At 35.8% G+C, this 17,725-nt stretch overlaps 2 protein-coding genes across 9 annotated transcripts in view; one reads left to right on the plus strand and one right to left on the minus strand.

The window, feature by feature from the left end:
* Positions 1-5,684, plus strand: part of LOC139692136 (glutathione S-transferase LANCL1) — a 25,014-nt gene extending 19,330 nt beyond the window's left edge. The window contains exon 9 of the mRNA XM_071590184.1: positions 4,943-5,684. Coding sequence (XP_071446285.1) covers positions 4,943-5,019 — 77 coding nt within the window. The 3' untranslated portion in view covers positions 5,020-5,684. The remainder of the gene's footprint in view (positions 1-4,942) is intronic.
* The window catches only part of LOC139692137 (cyclic AMP-responsive element-binding protein 1-like), a 23,509-nt gene continuing 11,441 nt past the window's right edge, over positions 5,658-17,725 (minus strand). For 4 of the 8 annotated variants that reach the window (XM_071590188.1, XM_071590189.1, XM_071590185.1 and 1 more), the window contains exons 5-8: positions 17,345-17,551; positions 9,939-10,032; positions 8,389-8,418; positions 5,658-6,820 (exon numbers count right to left, since the gene is read on the minus strand). In XM_071590188.1, the coding sequence (XP_071446289.1) occupies positions 6,661-6,820; positions 8,389-8,418; positions 9,939-10,032; positions 17,345-17,551 (491 nt within the window). In that variant the 3' untranslated portion in view covers positions 5,658-6,660. The remainder of the gene's footprint in view (positions 6,821-8,388; positions 8,419-9,938; positions 10,033-17,344; positions 17,552-17,725) is intronic. The other 4 variants (XM_071590191.1, XM_071590193.1, XM_071590192.1 and 1 more) reach the window with 4 other exon arrangements.

Below are 17,725 nucleotides of genomic sequence, written 5' to 3' on the forward strand. Positions count from 1 at the left end.
AGTTTAAATGAGGCCGTACGAACTGTCTAGACAACTGTCGCATTGGTCGACCAAATGAGGTTATGACTCCAGAAACAATGTAGAAAATCAACAAAGTGATGCTGAATGATCATCGATTGAAACTGCGCGAGTTAGCAGACATAGTAGGAATCTCAAAAAGTGCAGTACATCGCATATTAACAAAAAATTTGGACATGAGAAAGCTGTGTGCAATATGGGTGCCGCATTTGCTCACACTGGAGCAAAGCCAGTGTCATGAAGATGTTTCAATTGATTGTTTAGCAAAGTTTCAAAGCAGCAAAGCAGAATTTTTGCAGTTTCATAACCATGGATGAAAAATGGGTCTATTACTTCACACCCAGGACAATAGAACAATCAAAACTATGGATTCAAAAGGGAGAACCAAAGAAGGCAAAAACCATTTCACCTGCTGGCAAGGTCATGGCGTTGGTTTTTTGGGATGGGTGAGGGATAATTTTCATTGACTCTCTTAAAAAAGGGAAAAACTATGAACGGCAAATATTATGTGAACTTATTGCTACATTTGAGCGAAGAAATCAAGCAAAAGCGGTCACATTTGGCTAAGAAGAAAGTGTTGTTGCATCAAGACAATGCACCAGCTCACAAATCCGTTATTACAATTGCCAAAATTCATAAATTAAAGTTTGAATTGATACGTCATGCACCTTATTTGCCAGGTTTAGCCCTCTCGGATTATTTTCTGTTTGCAAACTTGAAAAAATGGCATGGTGGTCAAAGATTTTCCAACCATGAAGAAGTGATGTCAGCAGTTAATGGCTATTTAAGGAGCAAGGCAGTTCTTATTATGAGAAGGGTATCGAACTTACTGAACATTGCTGGGAAAAGTGTATAGAGCTGAAAGGAGATTATGTTGAAAAATAAATACATTTTTTCCCCAAAATTTTTGTGTTTTCTTTGTTGGATTGGGTTCCTCTTGGATTACCCTCGTACATTATATCATAGCAAAAATGAGGTCACAAAGTGAGAGGAATATAAATACAATTAAGATGTATTGTTTAGCAGATTTCAAGAAGTGTCTGGTAGAGTAAATTGGGTAGGGCTATTCAATGTATTGCTTAAGATAGAAGTGGATTGGAGGAATAGGTGACTTATCTGCCATCTGTACTTATCCAACTGCTCAGGAGCAAGTGGTGGATGAATAGTCAGTATGGGTAGTGTTAAGGAGAAGGGTAAGACATCACGTGCTGCTCCACTTATATGTAGAGGAAATGATTGAAGAGGAATGGGAATAACTGGAGATAGGAGTGAAAGTCAGTAGATAATTCATAAAATCAGGTTTTTGTATGATCAAGCTTTACTTTATCAAGAAGCCAAGGGGTTATAAGGCTGGGCAAATCAGTAATTCTGTGCGACAGGTATGAGATGGATGAGAATCAATGCAGACAAAGCAAAGGTTATGCAGGTTCCAAGAAAGAGGAGCTAAGTTTAATTTGGACCAAAATGGAGTGATTACTACAGGGTACAATTGATGAGATTTTTGTGGGGGAGCTGAGTACAAATGACAAGTTGCATAAATTGCAGGGCTATTATTATTTTTCTGAAAGACTTTTGGGAGAAGCGACAACCACCAGATAAGTGCAAAGGTCTGTGTGTAAATTCACTGAAACCATCTGAAATGTGTTTCCATGCATGTGAAAGGACAACATAAATTGCTAATCATTTTAGGGTACCATTGAAACCTTTAGATCTTCACTTCCTATAACACCTCTGCCACTGCTAGGTGCTATATCTAATGCCCACAATCATAACTTGCATAACCAATTAATTATATTTCCCAGGTTCGTAGCTAATGATATGAGATTTTTCCTCATTTGGGTTCACGTAATTTGAATCTGAAATTTGAAAGATTTTGCTTTTAAAACTTATTCTCCCATTAATCCTACGACAAATGCTGGGAATAGGCCCGATGCATGCCGAATATGATTAAATTTGGAAGAATTATTTTCCAATGAAAATCAAGACAGAAGGTTTCATTTATATTTTGGAAGTAATGTAACCTTAAAAATAAAACATTAAATTAACTAGTGCTATGCATTCTTAAGCATGGTTTTGATTTTTAAGGCTTGTATTACAATCTCTGCAGTTTGTTTTACCAGAGTAAGAAGCTAAACCAAGCAGTGCACCAAACCGTTTCGTTCCAAGCATTTCTAGAGATGCAACATACTCATATACCATAAACACAGTAATGAACCCAAAGGTCAGTTTGGTAGGTGATGGTAGAGTTTACCCAGTAATAAGCCAAACAGCATGTGAAATTCACACATCAGGATGGGGCCAATGTCTTCTCTGTGTTGGTTATGGTTTCCCAGGAAGATCTGGTTCCCAAAAAATCCCATAGCTTGGGTGGAGCTGAGGGTGCACAGAGAGGCTTGCCTGGGAATCAAACCCAGACCCTCCGGTCAGTAGTCCAATGCGCTACCCCTCAGCTGACGCGACCCATATAAGAATAAATATAATTTTCTGTGGATTGCATTGCCATATTTTGTTACTTTCCTGGCACACTAGTCTATTACATTTTGATTAAAAGGTTTTTCTTCAACATTGTATTGATTTTTGCCATAATCTCAGAACAGTGTTTGTAGCCCTAAGACTTTCCAATACCGGACCTTTTCGTTATTGAGCTTTTTGTCAGGCATGGCATTGAATCTTACACATTTTGCTAAATATGATTTAAGTTTTCTTGGAATGAAGGTACCACAAATCAATGAGGGTTATGATATTCAATATTACTTTTACAGACCTTCGGTCTTCGACAGCCCTCACCTCTTACTTTAATGATCCTTTCCTTGACCTTAACTAAGAGTAGCAAAAATAATATCCCAATTAGGCATGTAAAACAACTTAAGTTCAAATCACTTTCCTTGCAGTTCATGAAGGACTACATGTGATAATTGTCTGATTCATGAAATCAGCATTTTGAGTCCTCTTGGCTGGAAAAACGATGAAACCTCTGAAATGTGATAAACATTATGCTTGATTACAAGAAATCAGTAAGACCACCATACATGATTGAGACAGCAAGTGGGCCAATGTATTATCTTTTCATATTTGTGTATATGAAAAATAATTGATGGAAACAAAAATGTTTACTTTCCTTACCGGGTAAATACACTTACGTTATCACTGCCATGTACTTAAACTAAACAAATTATGTCAGTTTTGGTCAAAAAGTTCCGTACTTTTAGAATTATGCCAAAGCAAGTCATCCATGTGGCTGGAGACATTGTTTACAAGTAAAACTCCTATCCTAAAATAATATCCTAGTTTGGATTGTTTTTAACTTCTGACAAAGCTATTCTTTTGTATAGAATATGTTCACTTTCTACTTGATTTAATTGGCATCATTTGAGCTTGATTGGAGAGCAGTAGGCTTACATTAATTTTGAAGATACGGAAACTGTTAACAGAAGCTTTCATCATCTCACTAAATTCTTAGGGACAAGAAATTTTAAGTCATTCATTATACCATGAATGACTTTCAAGGTTCAAGAGTGACCAGGACTCAATCAAAGAGTACTCTAGTTGTGGATGACTACCTATGTGAACAGAAAAATCATGTAGCACAAGTTAAAAACTTGTGTGATGAAATCATCAATTAACCAGTCAAGAAATAACTGAAAAGGGCATCATTTAGTTTCATTTCTATTTTACTACCTCGAAGTTTCGAGATGATTGTGTGAAATTGTTCCGAGAAAGAAACCTGAACATTGGTCGATGGGCATTGCACCATAATAATGCTTTCAGTCAATTATCCCTTGTTTTGCATGAATTTTGCAACAAAAATGGGATGTCTGTTCCTTAGCTCCTGTAATTGACCACCCACCATCACTTTAGTTAGCCCCAGGTGACTTTTTTTACTTCCTCCTTAAAGTACCTGCTGAAGATGTGACATGATTATGAATTTTACGTATTGTAATTCTTCCAGGATAAAATCAGGAACAGTAAAATGACCATTTGTAAATTTCAATGGTTATTAAAGCACATGGATAAATAATTAGGAATATAACCTATTGAACTATAACACAATTTCGTCTTATCTTCATGATGTGGTTTATATGTACAATTTCAATGCAACAATTTCAGAGTGTAAAAATCATTCGCCTTGACTGGGATTGCATTGAAATGCACATTAGCGGATGACTCCGTTAAAAGTTACTGTTGCGACATCTCCTGCAGTTTCTATGGAATTTGTCAAAGTATAAACACCATAAGTGTTTAAAGTTGGCTTTAACCTCGTGGACTGTGGCACCTCGCGCACGAATACGAATACCTGTGACATTGTATGTACGGTATTTCGTCACAACATCTTGTTCCTTTATAAGCCCCAAAATTTCAGAGTTTAAGTGGACGCCTCGGTAGCTTAAGTGGCTAAAGCACTCGACCGGATATTGAGGGATCTGGGTTCGTATCCCAGTCAAGGCGAATGATTTTTACACTTTGAAATTGTTGCATTGAAATGCACATTAGCGGATGACTCCGTTAAAAGTTACTGTTGCGGCATCTCCTGCAGTTTCTTTGGAATTTATATGTACAAATTTATTTAAATTGATTCCCTTGGACTTAACTTCTTAAAATCATGTGCATAGTTCCAAATTATAATACATTCAGCTGCATTTATTTGTATTTGAATAGTGGAAGTAATATCTTAATTTTCACCAGTGAACATTAAAATAATGTTTTCTACTTCGTGACCTACGTCAATGTGTACAGTGTCAACAGTAAAACCTATCCAAAATCAATCCACTTCATTGAATATTTAGATTTTTGCAATAAAATAAATCCTTGTGTGTGCATTTGGTAATGGTTATTTCAATACCTCTGTTGTTTGCTGCTACATATTATGACCATATATATACATACAATATATATATTTCTGAAAAGTTGCTTTTCTTCCTAATAGGTCTTGCTGGCACAATTTACTTCTTGAATGACCTACAAGATCCAATGGAGGCACGTTTTCCTGCATATGCATTGTAAAGGTATATTCTATGTTATTAAAAGAAAAAAAGAAGTTCATTACTGAATCATTTTCATTCTTTCAGGCAAAAACCCACACACACTCACACATAATTTATAAGACAGATTAACATTGCGACATATGGTACCCATATTCACTTCAAATTTATATTATAACCTCTATAGATTATGTACAAATGTGCTATGTGTAAAAATGCCTGTTGTCTTGTTACAAAAAAGGCAACAATAGTGATCAAGTTGTGAGCCCATGTACTCACTGACTGCAGTACCATGTATTAAGAGCTTTAAAGGTAAGGGAAATTTTAGGCACATCATGAATTACAGTACTAATAATTTGGAATACTACTCTCTTTGTTCATACAGGCATCCTTAAATTCATTGTGATATGTAAAAATACACAAGTCTTTTTCAAAATGTTTAAATCATCTTTTCTTAATCATATTAATTTGTTCTATTTTGCTTTAAACTTCATGTAACATACCAATAAAGTTAAGAATCTGATTACTCTCATTTCTTTGGGATGGCAACAAACAGCAGCCAATAAAATATTACTATCTGTGGTAATTGTTAATTAAGATGTAGCAATATCTACAGTCAAAAAAAGACATCTTTAAATCATTATAACAGATGTAAATCAAAATTTCTCAATAAATAAGGTGACTTGATGACATCTGTTGGTCAAGCAACTTTCCTAACACATCCGAAACTATGTAAACATACTGCACATCCACCTACCATCCACTAACCTCGCACCTTGTTCAGATACCAAGGTCCAAAATTGTTTGCATTTCTGGAGATGATAACAAGAGACATGAGCCATAAAGAGCATTTTTACATAGGCTCCCATGCTGTGATGTAATCATATCAACTACAAACAGCAGTTCCCAAAAATCAACAAGAATGCCTACTTTAAAGCAACTCTTTCAGCAGGAGAAGGAACAATGGATGTATGAAAAAATCTATGGCACAAAGTTCATTCCGACCCTGAGTATGTACCACTGACGACAATAAAGAATGATGATGCATAATTCACAAAAAATATCGCCTTTAGGGTTATGCCATTAACGCCTCATCATTCGGCAACATGCACCATATTGAGAATTCATTTGCTCAGCAATGACTTGGGAAAGAGACGAAACGGCAGCTTCTCTCATCACAAGCCTTATAGACACTTTTTTTTGTAATTGAAGGTTTTTCCATCGATTTCATTGTATAAATACAATATTATCTTACATAACAACAAAATGTTAGTATTTTCTTTGAGAAACAACTTCACTTAAACACGCAAAGAAAGGAGTTACATCAAAAATTTAAGAAGGTACTCATTTTTTTCCCGTACGTGTGGCAGAGGGGGTCCACATTGAGACGGTTGGCCAGTTAAGGCAGGTGCAGCTTCCTCTTTCTCCCCCACTCATGCACTTCCTCTCCTGCACCCCAACACATTTATCCCCACAAAACGAGGACTCCCTCCATCCCCCCACACGCACCAGACTATCATCACAGCTCAAAAGCAAGATTGGCGAGGCACCCGCCAACCCACTGCCCATTTCTAATGGGTTTACTTCACTGCTCCCGTTCTGAGGGGCAGGCAGAACAAGTTACTGTGTCCTGTCTCGCCTGTCCCCACTTGCATATAACAACTCATTCACTCCCGCACTCAGTTTTTTGCTGGCAGTACAGTTCTTTGAGGGCCTTCAACTCGTCAATGAGTGCCTTGTTTTGATTCTCCAAAACTGCCACCCTGTTCTCCAGACACTTGATGTACTCCTTCTTCTTTCGACGACATTCCCGAGCAGCTTCCCTGTGAAAAGTTTCCCACCACTTCTTTGGTATTTTGAATTTCCACTAAAGTAATTTATCATTTAAAAGTAATTTCTACACTTGGTGTAAACACTTCAATGCCTTGCTGTAAACACGTAAGGATTTCTCCTTTTACTACCAAGACAATCTGCAATATACCACGAAACAGATTAAAAAGTGATCTTAAACTCCGAATTTCTTTGAAATTTTATGAAATCCCTACACTTTCTCATGCGAAGGATAATGGGGAATGGTAGACAAGTACTTTGAATCATAGTTGAAAGATTTTAAATTCATCAAAAAAGTCCCCTGAAAGCTGTAGAGATTGATTAAAAAGAGTAAAATGGTCATTGCTTGAAGCCTAACTCTTTTGCAATGCCTCTATTCATATGAAGCAATAGATGATTCAACACTACTGTAACTTTATGCCATTTACCCTTCACACATGGGAATAACCCTGTATATTGATACCAGGGTATAAATAAAAGGTGATATACTCCACTTAACATTCCCCAAATGGTTGAATTATTAATCAATTCTTGGCAGGAATAAAGAACATTCAGGGACTCACAAAATTATATGATATTAAGTTTCTTGCATTCTGTGGATGTAAAATTTCAAGTAGCATAAGTAAAAGACAATATTACGTAGTATAAAAATTCATTAAATGCAAACTATAAAAGAAAGAAAAATGAATCTTCCATCCAAGATAATTGTAATTGCTAATTAAAAGATGATACCTGAAACTGATTTCAGTATCCAGTTAAAATTAGAATTCTGAAGTTTCTCTACAAATTTTGAAATTAACTCTCTCTTCTCTAAATAAACTCAAAATTAATAGCCCACTAACCTTTTTTATCAAAACAACATAATTTTATACCATTCACGATTAATGGGCAATCAAGGGCACAAAGTGAATAGACCAAGTTTATATATATAGATACACATTGAAGTACACAAATAGCAATTAAGAGAGTTTGAAAGCCAAGTTATGTGTCCCATAATTGAAAAAAACATCATATCAAGATTACATTCAAATTACCAACTTAATTCACCATATAGGTAAAGAGTAAAACTATAACCTTTTGGTGATATTTAACCAGTTTTGTAAGATTATAATGGGAGCACTAAAGGTCATTAGTTGAAAGCTTTAAAAACAAAATTAATTTTCATTGCATTATTTCCAACTTATTATTATATTTTTCTGGGTTTAAATCATTTCAGCTTACAAACTCTCTTATACACAACGAATTTTCAATGACTACTTGAATATTATATTTAAGCAATAACAGCATTAGAAGTTCAAAAGGAGAATGGGGTCAAGATTGCTTGGGGGAACTGAGTAATTTTAACAAGCCAACTTGACCCCAATAGCATCCCTTTAACTTACTGATGTCACTAGAACTAATTCAACATTTAACTTAAAGGAATATATCAGGTCAACGGAGGACAGCATATTGTACATGTCAAGCACAATTTAAATGAAGTAGCACTTAAACAACATGAAGAATTTAACTGCACATATAGCTATACCTAATATAATTAAAAGTACAGCTTTAAAATCCTCACCTGTTCTTCATGAGCCGCTGCTCACGCTTTCTGGCCATTTATGAAAACAAATAAAAATCATTTCTAATTAACAGAGGGATATTTTCACACTAAACAAACTGAAGTAAAACAATTTTGCCCTTTAACAGCATGGTGTAGACTATAATATGTCTATTAAAGAGATAAAGCTACAATATTTACTAGCATAATTATCACCTGGCATAATGCAATATTTTTATAAAAAATTAAGTGTCTTCATAAATCTACATGAAGTGGCAGTCATTTCATGCCTTTACAAATATGACCTCAGAAAGTTTCCATAATTATGCCAAATGATTGCAGCAAACTCTTGGTCACCCTTGGATGTAAAAATGAATTGGAAAACAATCCACCACTGACTCCCAATCAACAAGAAATGAGTAATCAAGAGAAGTGCTCCTGTGAACAGCGATTCAAGATTCAATCAGACAACAGTCCAAAGGGAAAGTCTTCTTCATATGACAATGTAGTGTTCCTTAACCTGTAGACTGCATAAAATTGTATTGTAAACATTTGACAGTAATTAACATTAGACACTTTATCATATACTCTACTAAAAACACAAGAAATTACATTATTTTTAATCGAAATCCATGCAGTAGCCCAGTGAATATACCAATACGGGTCCCATGCAATAAAAAAGTTCCAAACTATGAAGGAGAAAAAAGTTCATAGAGTGTAACCTCAAACTCCCCTCCCTGCTGAGGGGAGCCAAGAAGATTCTAGAACATCAGGTCAACAACATTGACAAGGTTAAGCAACACTTTACATCATCACACTTAATAAGACATTTGAGTATAAATATTAATCTTATAAAATGAGGAAATATCCAAAAGACAAACAGAGAGTAGAATATATCTCCACCATGAAAATATCAGTCACCAGCTGACCAAAATTAAAGATAAATATAAGATGAGGGAGATTGACACTTGGAGGGAAGGGAGCATAGAGAAGCATTGTTCATTGACTTAATACTAGACAAGAAAGAGTGATTTTGCACATGATTTCCTATCTCAAACTCCCAAATTATTCATCCCAAATATCAGTCAGCTGGTCATTGAAATATTAATCATGAAGATATAATGCTGATAAATTACATCTAGCAGTGAAATGGTACATTAATTGTTTAAGGAATTGAACTAGAGGAATTCAGAGAAATTGTTATAACTGCAGAGGTAATGTAACATTTAAAAAATTGGCTGTTGGGAAATTTTTGTTCAAATATACATACATTTGACATTAAAGCACCTGATGAAAAGAGACTATTCAATGACAATAGTGAACCATAATGGAGGATATTTAATAGTTATTTCAACATTTTAAATAAACCTTGAGTTGAGTTAAAAATACCATGATAGCCTTAAGGATATTTTCCTAATTTTAATAACATTCAACCATAAAAAGTGCTCAAACCATCCCTACAAACAATTTCAATGGTCATCCCCACTCATCAACCCGGCTCACCAAGAGTTTGCTGCAGAGAAAATCGATGCATTTCTATGGCTCAATCAGTCAATCACAGGTGCACTCACCTGTTCTTCATGAGCCGCAGCTCGCGCTTCCTGGCTGCCTCTTCAGCGAGCTGTTGCGATGACTGGATGTTGGAGCCTGCGTTTGTGGTGACAACTGCCCCGATGCCACCCGACATGACGCCAAGGGACGAAGATGAGCCACCGCCGGCCACCAGTGGAGAGGACGAGCAGGAGGAGGATGACGGGGATGAGAGGGAGGGGGAGGGGGGCGGAGAGGAGTAGGAGGAGGAGGTGGTCGTCACCGCGCGCACGTGTGCGTACCCCAGAGGCTCCAGTTCCCCTGCAACTCCTCCCCCACTTACTCCCCCCACCACTCCACCACCTCCACCCACACTTACTGTGGGAGACACGCAGGGGCACAAGGGGGGTAGGGTCGGGTGGGGGAGGGGCAGGGGGGGACAGGAGCCCACTGCAGCACTCCGTCCGTCCACCACCCTCCCCCCTTCCTTCACACCCCTGAGTGTGTGCTCCCAGGGGTGTGAAGACCCTTACATTGTCTCTCTCTCTCTCTCAAACACACACCTCTTTATTTTGAATCCATTAAAATGTATACAGTGCACGCACTCCCCCTCAACACGAGTAGACATCAAATTCATGTTCATACAATTAGCAGTAATGAATACATTCATTGGCATCACATGTGCAATTACATCACCATTTCCACCAGTCAACTCTCAATTATCCATGATGATGGAAACTCGATGAAACAGTCAAAAAACATAGATAACGGAAATATGCAGAAATTTTGGTTGAGATATAAGCAGACTCCTTTTATGTTTCTTTAGATTAATTTGTATTTTTCAGCTATGCAGAGTATTTTGTTTCAATTTCAGCCATTTTTATAAGGGTGGTATTACAGTTTTATAAGAAAACGAAAATATCATCAAGCGAATAGCAGAACATACTTTCTTCAGAAAGTTAAACCAGTCATGTGGCCAGGAAAAAACAAATGGCTGGCAAAGGACAAACAAGGGGTTGGAGATATGGATTCATGTTTGTCATATGACACATTAAAATAATGCAGTTTAGATAGTTATTGACTTCTTAGTTGCATAGTAATACTGTATTTACCCACCTTCCAGAAGAGTTTGGAATTCTCAGGGCTAAAGAATGCAAGAGAAACAATAATGGGAAAATATGGACAGTATAAAAATGCTTAATTTGAGACAAATACCATTGGCAACTTTTTATCTTGCGAAATTAAATACTTTTAAAGAAGCCCAGGTATTTCAAACTAGTATTTTTTTAAAAAGTATATTGAAGTTTCAAAGAATTAAATTATCTTTATGATGGTAATTTTATTAAAATATTGAGGGGCTAGGAAAAGAATAGCATGGATAATCTGCAAAACAGATAATTAAGAGTTTACTGTGTTTATTTTTTACACACTACAAGCATTAAAAAAAGGCGATGACTTTCTTTCTAAATCTTGCTCAATAAATGCAACCTTACTAAATAAGAGCAGTTTTGTGAATTGATAGTTAAATGCATGTTACTTTCATTATTTCCACTGAATATTCCCAAGCTTCTGATTCTCCACAAAATCTTGACACACGAACTCTACCACCAACTTGGGCTACAAGGGTATTTAATTAACCTGGCCAACTTCCTGTCTAGCCATTTAAAAAATGCTGCCACCTCTTGCCTTTTCCTCCAGCTGATAATTGGGCGAAGATATGCATACAATGAACAACATCACATTCACTCAAAAACTTTCAACACCTTGTTACCAAGCACTTTTGACGTGTCAAAAGTACTTGGTAACAAGGTTCAAATACCCTAAGGACACCCCTTATGTGAGGTAAATCCCACAAACAAAGACAGGCAATTCAACTTTACTAAACCTCTGTAAATTTTTATAACCCATTTTAACCATAGCCATCCTCCTTATTTTACCAATTATTCTTCAGCCCAATTGGGTCAAGTTAAACAGTTGAAAACAAGTCATTTAGTGTCTGCAAAAACCAACCAATATTTTGGTGAAGCCAGCAAATGTGCACTGTTAAAACATTTTCCTCTACCACTGATGCTTTTTCCTTCTCTTTGCAATAATAATACAAGGAGCACCTGTAACAATCTCCTGAATGAGACGTCATGAAAAAAAGGGGCAGTTTAAACAAAGTTCCATTGTGAGCATTCAACAATCCATTTGAAGATTTCTGGCATTGATGATGATAAGATAAGAGTGTTTGTTAATGATCATCTCATGGCAATACCTCCATTTAACCTCATTCCCCTGTTGCCATACACTCAGGCCCATTTTAGAAATTCAGAAGCAAGTTTCTAGGTTGAATTGATGTTGTTCACTGCATACATAGCTAGACTCCCAAGGAATTTAAGTTTAAACTTATATTACTCCAGCAAATAGATTCTATGGCCAATTGCTTTTAGCTACTAGCACTATGATTTAGCGTCAACAATGGAAGGAACTAGTGTAAACTTTGGAGACTAATGTTATCCTGTCCAAATGTGTAATCAATAAATTACTCAAATATTGATCATTTCACAAGACAATGAATTCCTATTCCATACAAATATCAAATTTCTTACATAGTTCACTGAATATTAATATTAACTTTTTTAAATCAATAGTCACTTTGAGTGCATAAAGAACCATAAACAGTAATCAAATTAAAGGTTATTTTGGTAGGTGATGGTAGAGTTCACCCAGTACCAAGCCCAAAAGTGTGTGAAATTCACACATCAGGGTAGGGGTCCCAGTTCCTTTCCCTGGGCTGGTTATTGTTTCTCAGGAAGATCTAGTACCCAAAAAATTACATAGCTCCGGTTGAGCTGCGGGTGCCCGGAGAGACTTGCACGGGTATCGAACCTGGGCCCTCCGTTCAGTAGTCCAACAGTCTACCCCTGGACTACCGCGACCCATTTTGAGTGCATATTAAATGGTAATTAAGATTTGTATTAGTTGCCCCAGTCATTTCAATTATTTTTTTCACTTTCAAAAGATAACTATTTTCAATATTTTCTCAAAAAGGAAAAATTATTTTTTACTGTAAAATAAACTCAAACAAAATTTCCATTATTATTAAATCCTGAACCCTTTCAAGAAAAAACTATTTCAGAGTAAAACCATTTATTCCCCCAAATTGTTTTGCCCTAGAATGAAACTCTTTAAATATCTCCAAACACCACTTAGTTAACCTGCCAAACTGAAACTATATATAACAAAAGTTTAATTTTTAAAGAAACTACATATCTGTTTAGCTCAGTTTCATGTAACGTCTACTCTTATAATTCATTATGTTTTGCCTCCTGATGATAACACCATGGTGTTCATACTGCAAATTCTCTTCAACTCCATTTAATCTAATATTTTTTCAAGCCATTTCTGCCACTCTCATTCAACATGAGTAAGAAGTGATTATTTAGGGTTGCTATTGTAATTTATGAACAAACAGAATGAAATGCAATTAGCAAACAGGTAATGCCAGGAATGTATATGAACTTTTCCCCATTTATTAACTCTTTTCAATATTTCTTATATTATTCCCAACATCAAATGCACGTAATCTCAGTGTGTGCGCACATGAAAAAATGCATTAAGAGCTACTTCTTGTGTTGAGTGAGGAATATCTGCATTTAATTCACCACATTGTAAAAGCCTCTTGGTTTTGCCTTTAATCAAACAACAGTGATTGCTTTTTTTCCCATAATATGAGGCTAATATGCAAATTCAAGTTATTATAATTGAAGTTAGAGAAAGTTTCCCTTGCATTTACTTTACAAGTATCACTGCTTTAACTGCTTAAGTGATGAAAGCACAAGGTCTCATGAAGCAAATATCTATGAATTGAAACAAAATTTGAGGCAAAGCTACAAGGTTGGCCATTTAGTTTCTTACAAAGAGAGAGGATCATTTTTACAAAATTCAAAAAGCTTAAATATACAATAAAAGCTAATCAAATCAACTATGAAATATCATGCATACTTTATCTAATTAATATAATTTGCTAACAGAATTTACCAACAATAAAAGGACAATACATGTATGTAAGCCCTTCTTATAAAAATACATCATCCCTTAAGTAAGCAGATGTAACTTTCAACAAAGCAAGAGTTTTTGCTACTAGAAAAACATTCCAAACAGAAGAAGACAAAATTTTCTCTACTCATTCTCAACACAAGTGAACAAAAAATTAGCATGACAAGTTTCTGGTGACTCAATTTAAAACTTTACATTAATGTATCTGCCACTTGAGCTCATTTATATCTTGTGGCTATTCATTCTTTCTCAATTATAGAAGCTAAATTTGAAATTAACAATGAAATAGTTCATACTCATAACAAGAGCATTATGTGTCTCACTTGCTAGTCATTTAATAACAACTTGTCAAAGAATTTGAAAAATGAAAACTAAAGAAACATGTATCCATGACTAACTGTCCCATCAGAATTGCTAAGTGATGAATAATGCTACAATATATTTTTAAAGGGAATCACAAGAAAATTATCTTCCAATGACACTACACTGACACAAGCCTGAGTTAATGTGATACAATGCTTTGAATTGAACAGTAGGCATTTTAAACGAAATTGGAGTCCACCATGAATGTTTCTGCGCATTCCAAAGAGTAGGAAATGAATGTATCCATAGATTTTTACTGCACCAAATTGTTTCATTAACATAAATTTATTACACCTTGAATGAGAAGGTCAATGTGTGAAGGCCTGAACAAATGTGATTTTATTTGCCAAGATATGACGGTGGCACATAAAAGAGTAAAAGATTATGCCCTTCATAAATCTGGGAATGAGTTGGAGCAGCCACGTGCTTAAGATGCACAACTTCAACCTGCATGGTCATTATATGCACTATAAATAAATGAATCGGTTCCATAAAGTTACGCCAGAAACCATTAATTATTATATGCGCTGTTAACAGCATCCACTGATGACTGAACTGAACTAGAAAAACTTAGCTAACCTCACAATTACACACTGATGGCCACCCTTGCATTTTCTGTATTTACTCTGCCCAATGAGTGAACATTCTATTTATTTAAGAAAATTCAACAATAAAATCTTCAAATATTTTAGAGTGAACTCACTGAATTTTAAAGCTTAAAACAGAGAAGGCATTTTTGCTATGAAATACAAGTTAGGTATTCAATTATTTTATTCTTGTCAACCTCAAGAGTAAGTTAAAGGGTTTTTATTAGCATTTCACACTATTGAAAATAACTGTGATTTACATAGCAATCATTAACCAGTATTTCAGCTAGACCAAATATAAATGGCTTCATATTCAAGGCCTATTTTTCCACAGGATTTTATTTGCCAATAGTAATGTGAAACTCAATGTATGATGAACTGTTATCATATTCCATTCACATCTTTCCATAATCAAAAATTCAAATCCTGGCTATACAAAAAATTGCGAGGAAAGGAAAATGATTTTATAGCAGTGCATAATCTCAAAAGCAACATTTTTAACATATTTTCTCTTCTATGTAACAATTCATCAAAATCTAATAACTGACAAGATATTCCTTCAATGAGAGAAGAATGAATTTATTAAATATACCCCTGCACTGATAAGCTCCACTGCTAAATAAAACTATTACCAAGCAAACCATCTGGTTGGAATGATTCAACAGCATTCTTATTTTAGACTTCCCTTTTGTTAGTCCCTCCCTTTGTATTAGCATGATTATTACTTCACACATGAAAATGCTAGTGTGGTTAAGTGCCTCTGACCCTAGTCCAATGACATTGGAGAAAATTATTTTAACTGCGAGGAAGTTTATTTTCATTATGGATATCAAATATCTATATGGATATATACGAGGGCGGTTCAATAAGTACCCGTGTTTGACGACAAAGGGTGGTCCTGAGGGAAGTTTATGTTATCATTCTGTGCTGCCATCTATCAAACAACGGTGAAACAAATTTCAGGCATTTAAAGGTTGGTTTGGATTTGGCCACCATTCGAGTAAGACGTGTTTCGTGATTTTTCCTAAGATGGAAAAAGAGCAGTTCCGTTCCGTAATTCCCTTTTTGTTTTCAGATGGGAAGAAATGCGAGGAGATAAAAGCAAAATTGGATGCTGTTTATGGGGACGCTTCACCATCTATGACTGCAGTTAGATATTAATTCAACGAAATTAAACGTGGGCAAACATCTGTTTATGATGAAGAGCAACCAGGTTGCCCGGCAGATGTGGTTACCAAGGAAATCATTCAATAAGTCCACACCATGACTCTTGCTGATTGACCAACGAAAGTGCGCGAAGTAGCAGAGGCCGTGGGTGTGTCGACCGGAATGGCAATTAATATTTTACATAATAAGTTGGCGATGAAAAAATTGTTGGCCTGATGGGTGCCACGATTGCTCACGGTGGGCAACAAGCTGATCTGGAGTTGTCGCCGCCAAACTGCATGAACTACGCTATGAATTGCTGCCACACCCCCCGTATCCACCCGATCTGGCTCCCTGTGACTTTTCCTTATTCCCTAACATGAAGAAATGGCTCCCGGGAATAGATTTAGCTCGAACGAGGAAGTTATCGCCAAGACAGAGGCATATTTTGGAGAGTTCGACAAACCCTATTTTTTGGAGGGGTTAAAAAAATGGCCGGAACGTTGGGAGAAGTGTATCCTTCTAAAAGGGAACTATGTTGAAAAGTAAAGAAAAATGTTTTTGAAAAAATAGTTTCTCCATTTCTAACACGGTCACTTATTGAACCGCCATATATATTTAAGTTACTCTTATTTTGTCATCAAATGTTTTTATCGGGCATTTGAACATGAACTACTCCATTAATACAAATAAACGTCATTAACAGTTAGTAACAATATTATACTACTGCCTGAGTAATTCAAGCAATTCAAAAGTAATACAGAGTCTCCCTCCAGAACCTATACAGGAAAGCATTATGAGACATTTAACGGACATTATATAATTTAACTTCATCTCATCCAATACTTGATTTATCTTAGCAATAACAACGAAAAAATGTCAATGATAAATTATTTAATAATGTTTATTTTTTCTTATGAAATTTTTACCATGAAAATATGCAATTCTAATGAAGATAATATTTGAGATTCACTCTAAAATATTGAACGAAGGTCTGATGTGCAATCCTTTCAAAGCAAAATGATATACTTTCTCATCACAAAAACGCTGTTTAAGCAGTGATTATACTTTAATATCCCTACATAATTTCAGCTAGAATGAATAATGTTCATGGTATGGTATTTCATTATCAAGAAAGATATACAGCAGCGCTTCATAGGGTGTCATTTACAATTGCACTAAGATATATTTTAGGAGCATACCAGAAAAAATCATGCTACACAGACCTCACATTCGAGTCTATCAACATAAAAAATTCAAATTTATTCAATTTACCCTAGCACGATACTAGAGTAAACACCTGAACTTGCCTCCATCCATGAATGCTGCTTCGAAAATTACTTCTTTCCCAATCAACTCACCAGGGACGAAGAACTGGCCATCTTGACCTTGTGCATACTGAACAATGGTACCACTAGCAGTAGTAGCATTGGTCATGGTTAACGTATGTAAACCCTGGACACCATCCCCTTGCCCCCCAGGACCAGTGGCTATCTGAATGGTTCCTGCTGGTATCACTGAAAATAATTCAAAATTTAGTCCATTAAAATGATTTCACCAGAGAATTAAAGACATTGCACATTTTGCACAAAATACATTAGGTTTCAAGTAAATAAGACATGATAGTATATATGGCTGCGTAGGTTTTCGTGGCGGTGGTTTGAAGGATTCTGCATTCTTGGGTTTCACCG

The sequence above is a fragment of the Hetaerina americana genome, unplaced genomic scaffold (genome assembly GCF_022747635.1).
Source record: "Hetaerina americana unplaced genomic scaffold, ioHetAmer1.1.p SCAF_4, whole genome shotgun sequence".
NCBI classification, from domain to species: Eukaryota; Metazoa; Arthropoda; class Insecta; order Odonata; family Calopterygidae; genus Hetaerina; species Hetaerina americana.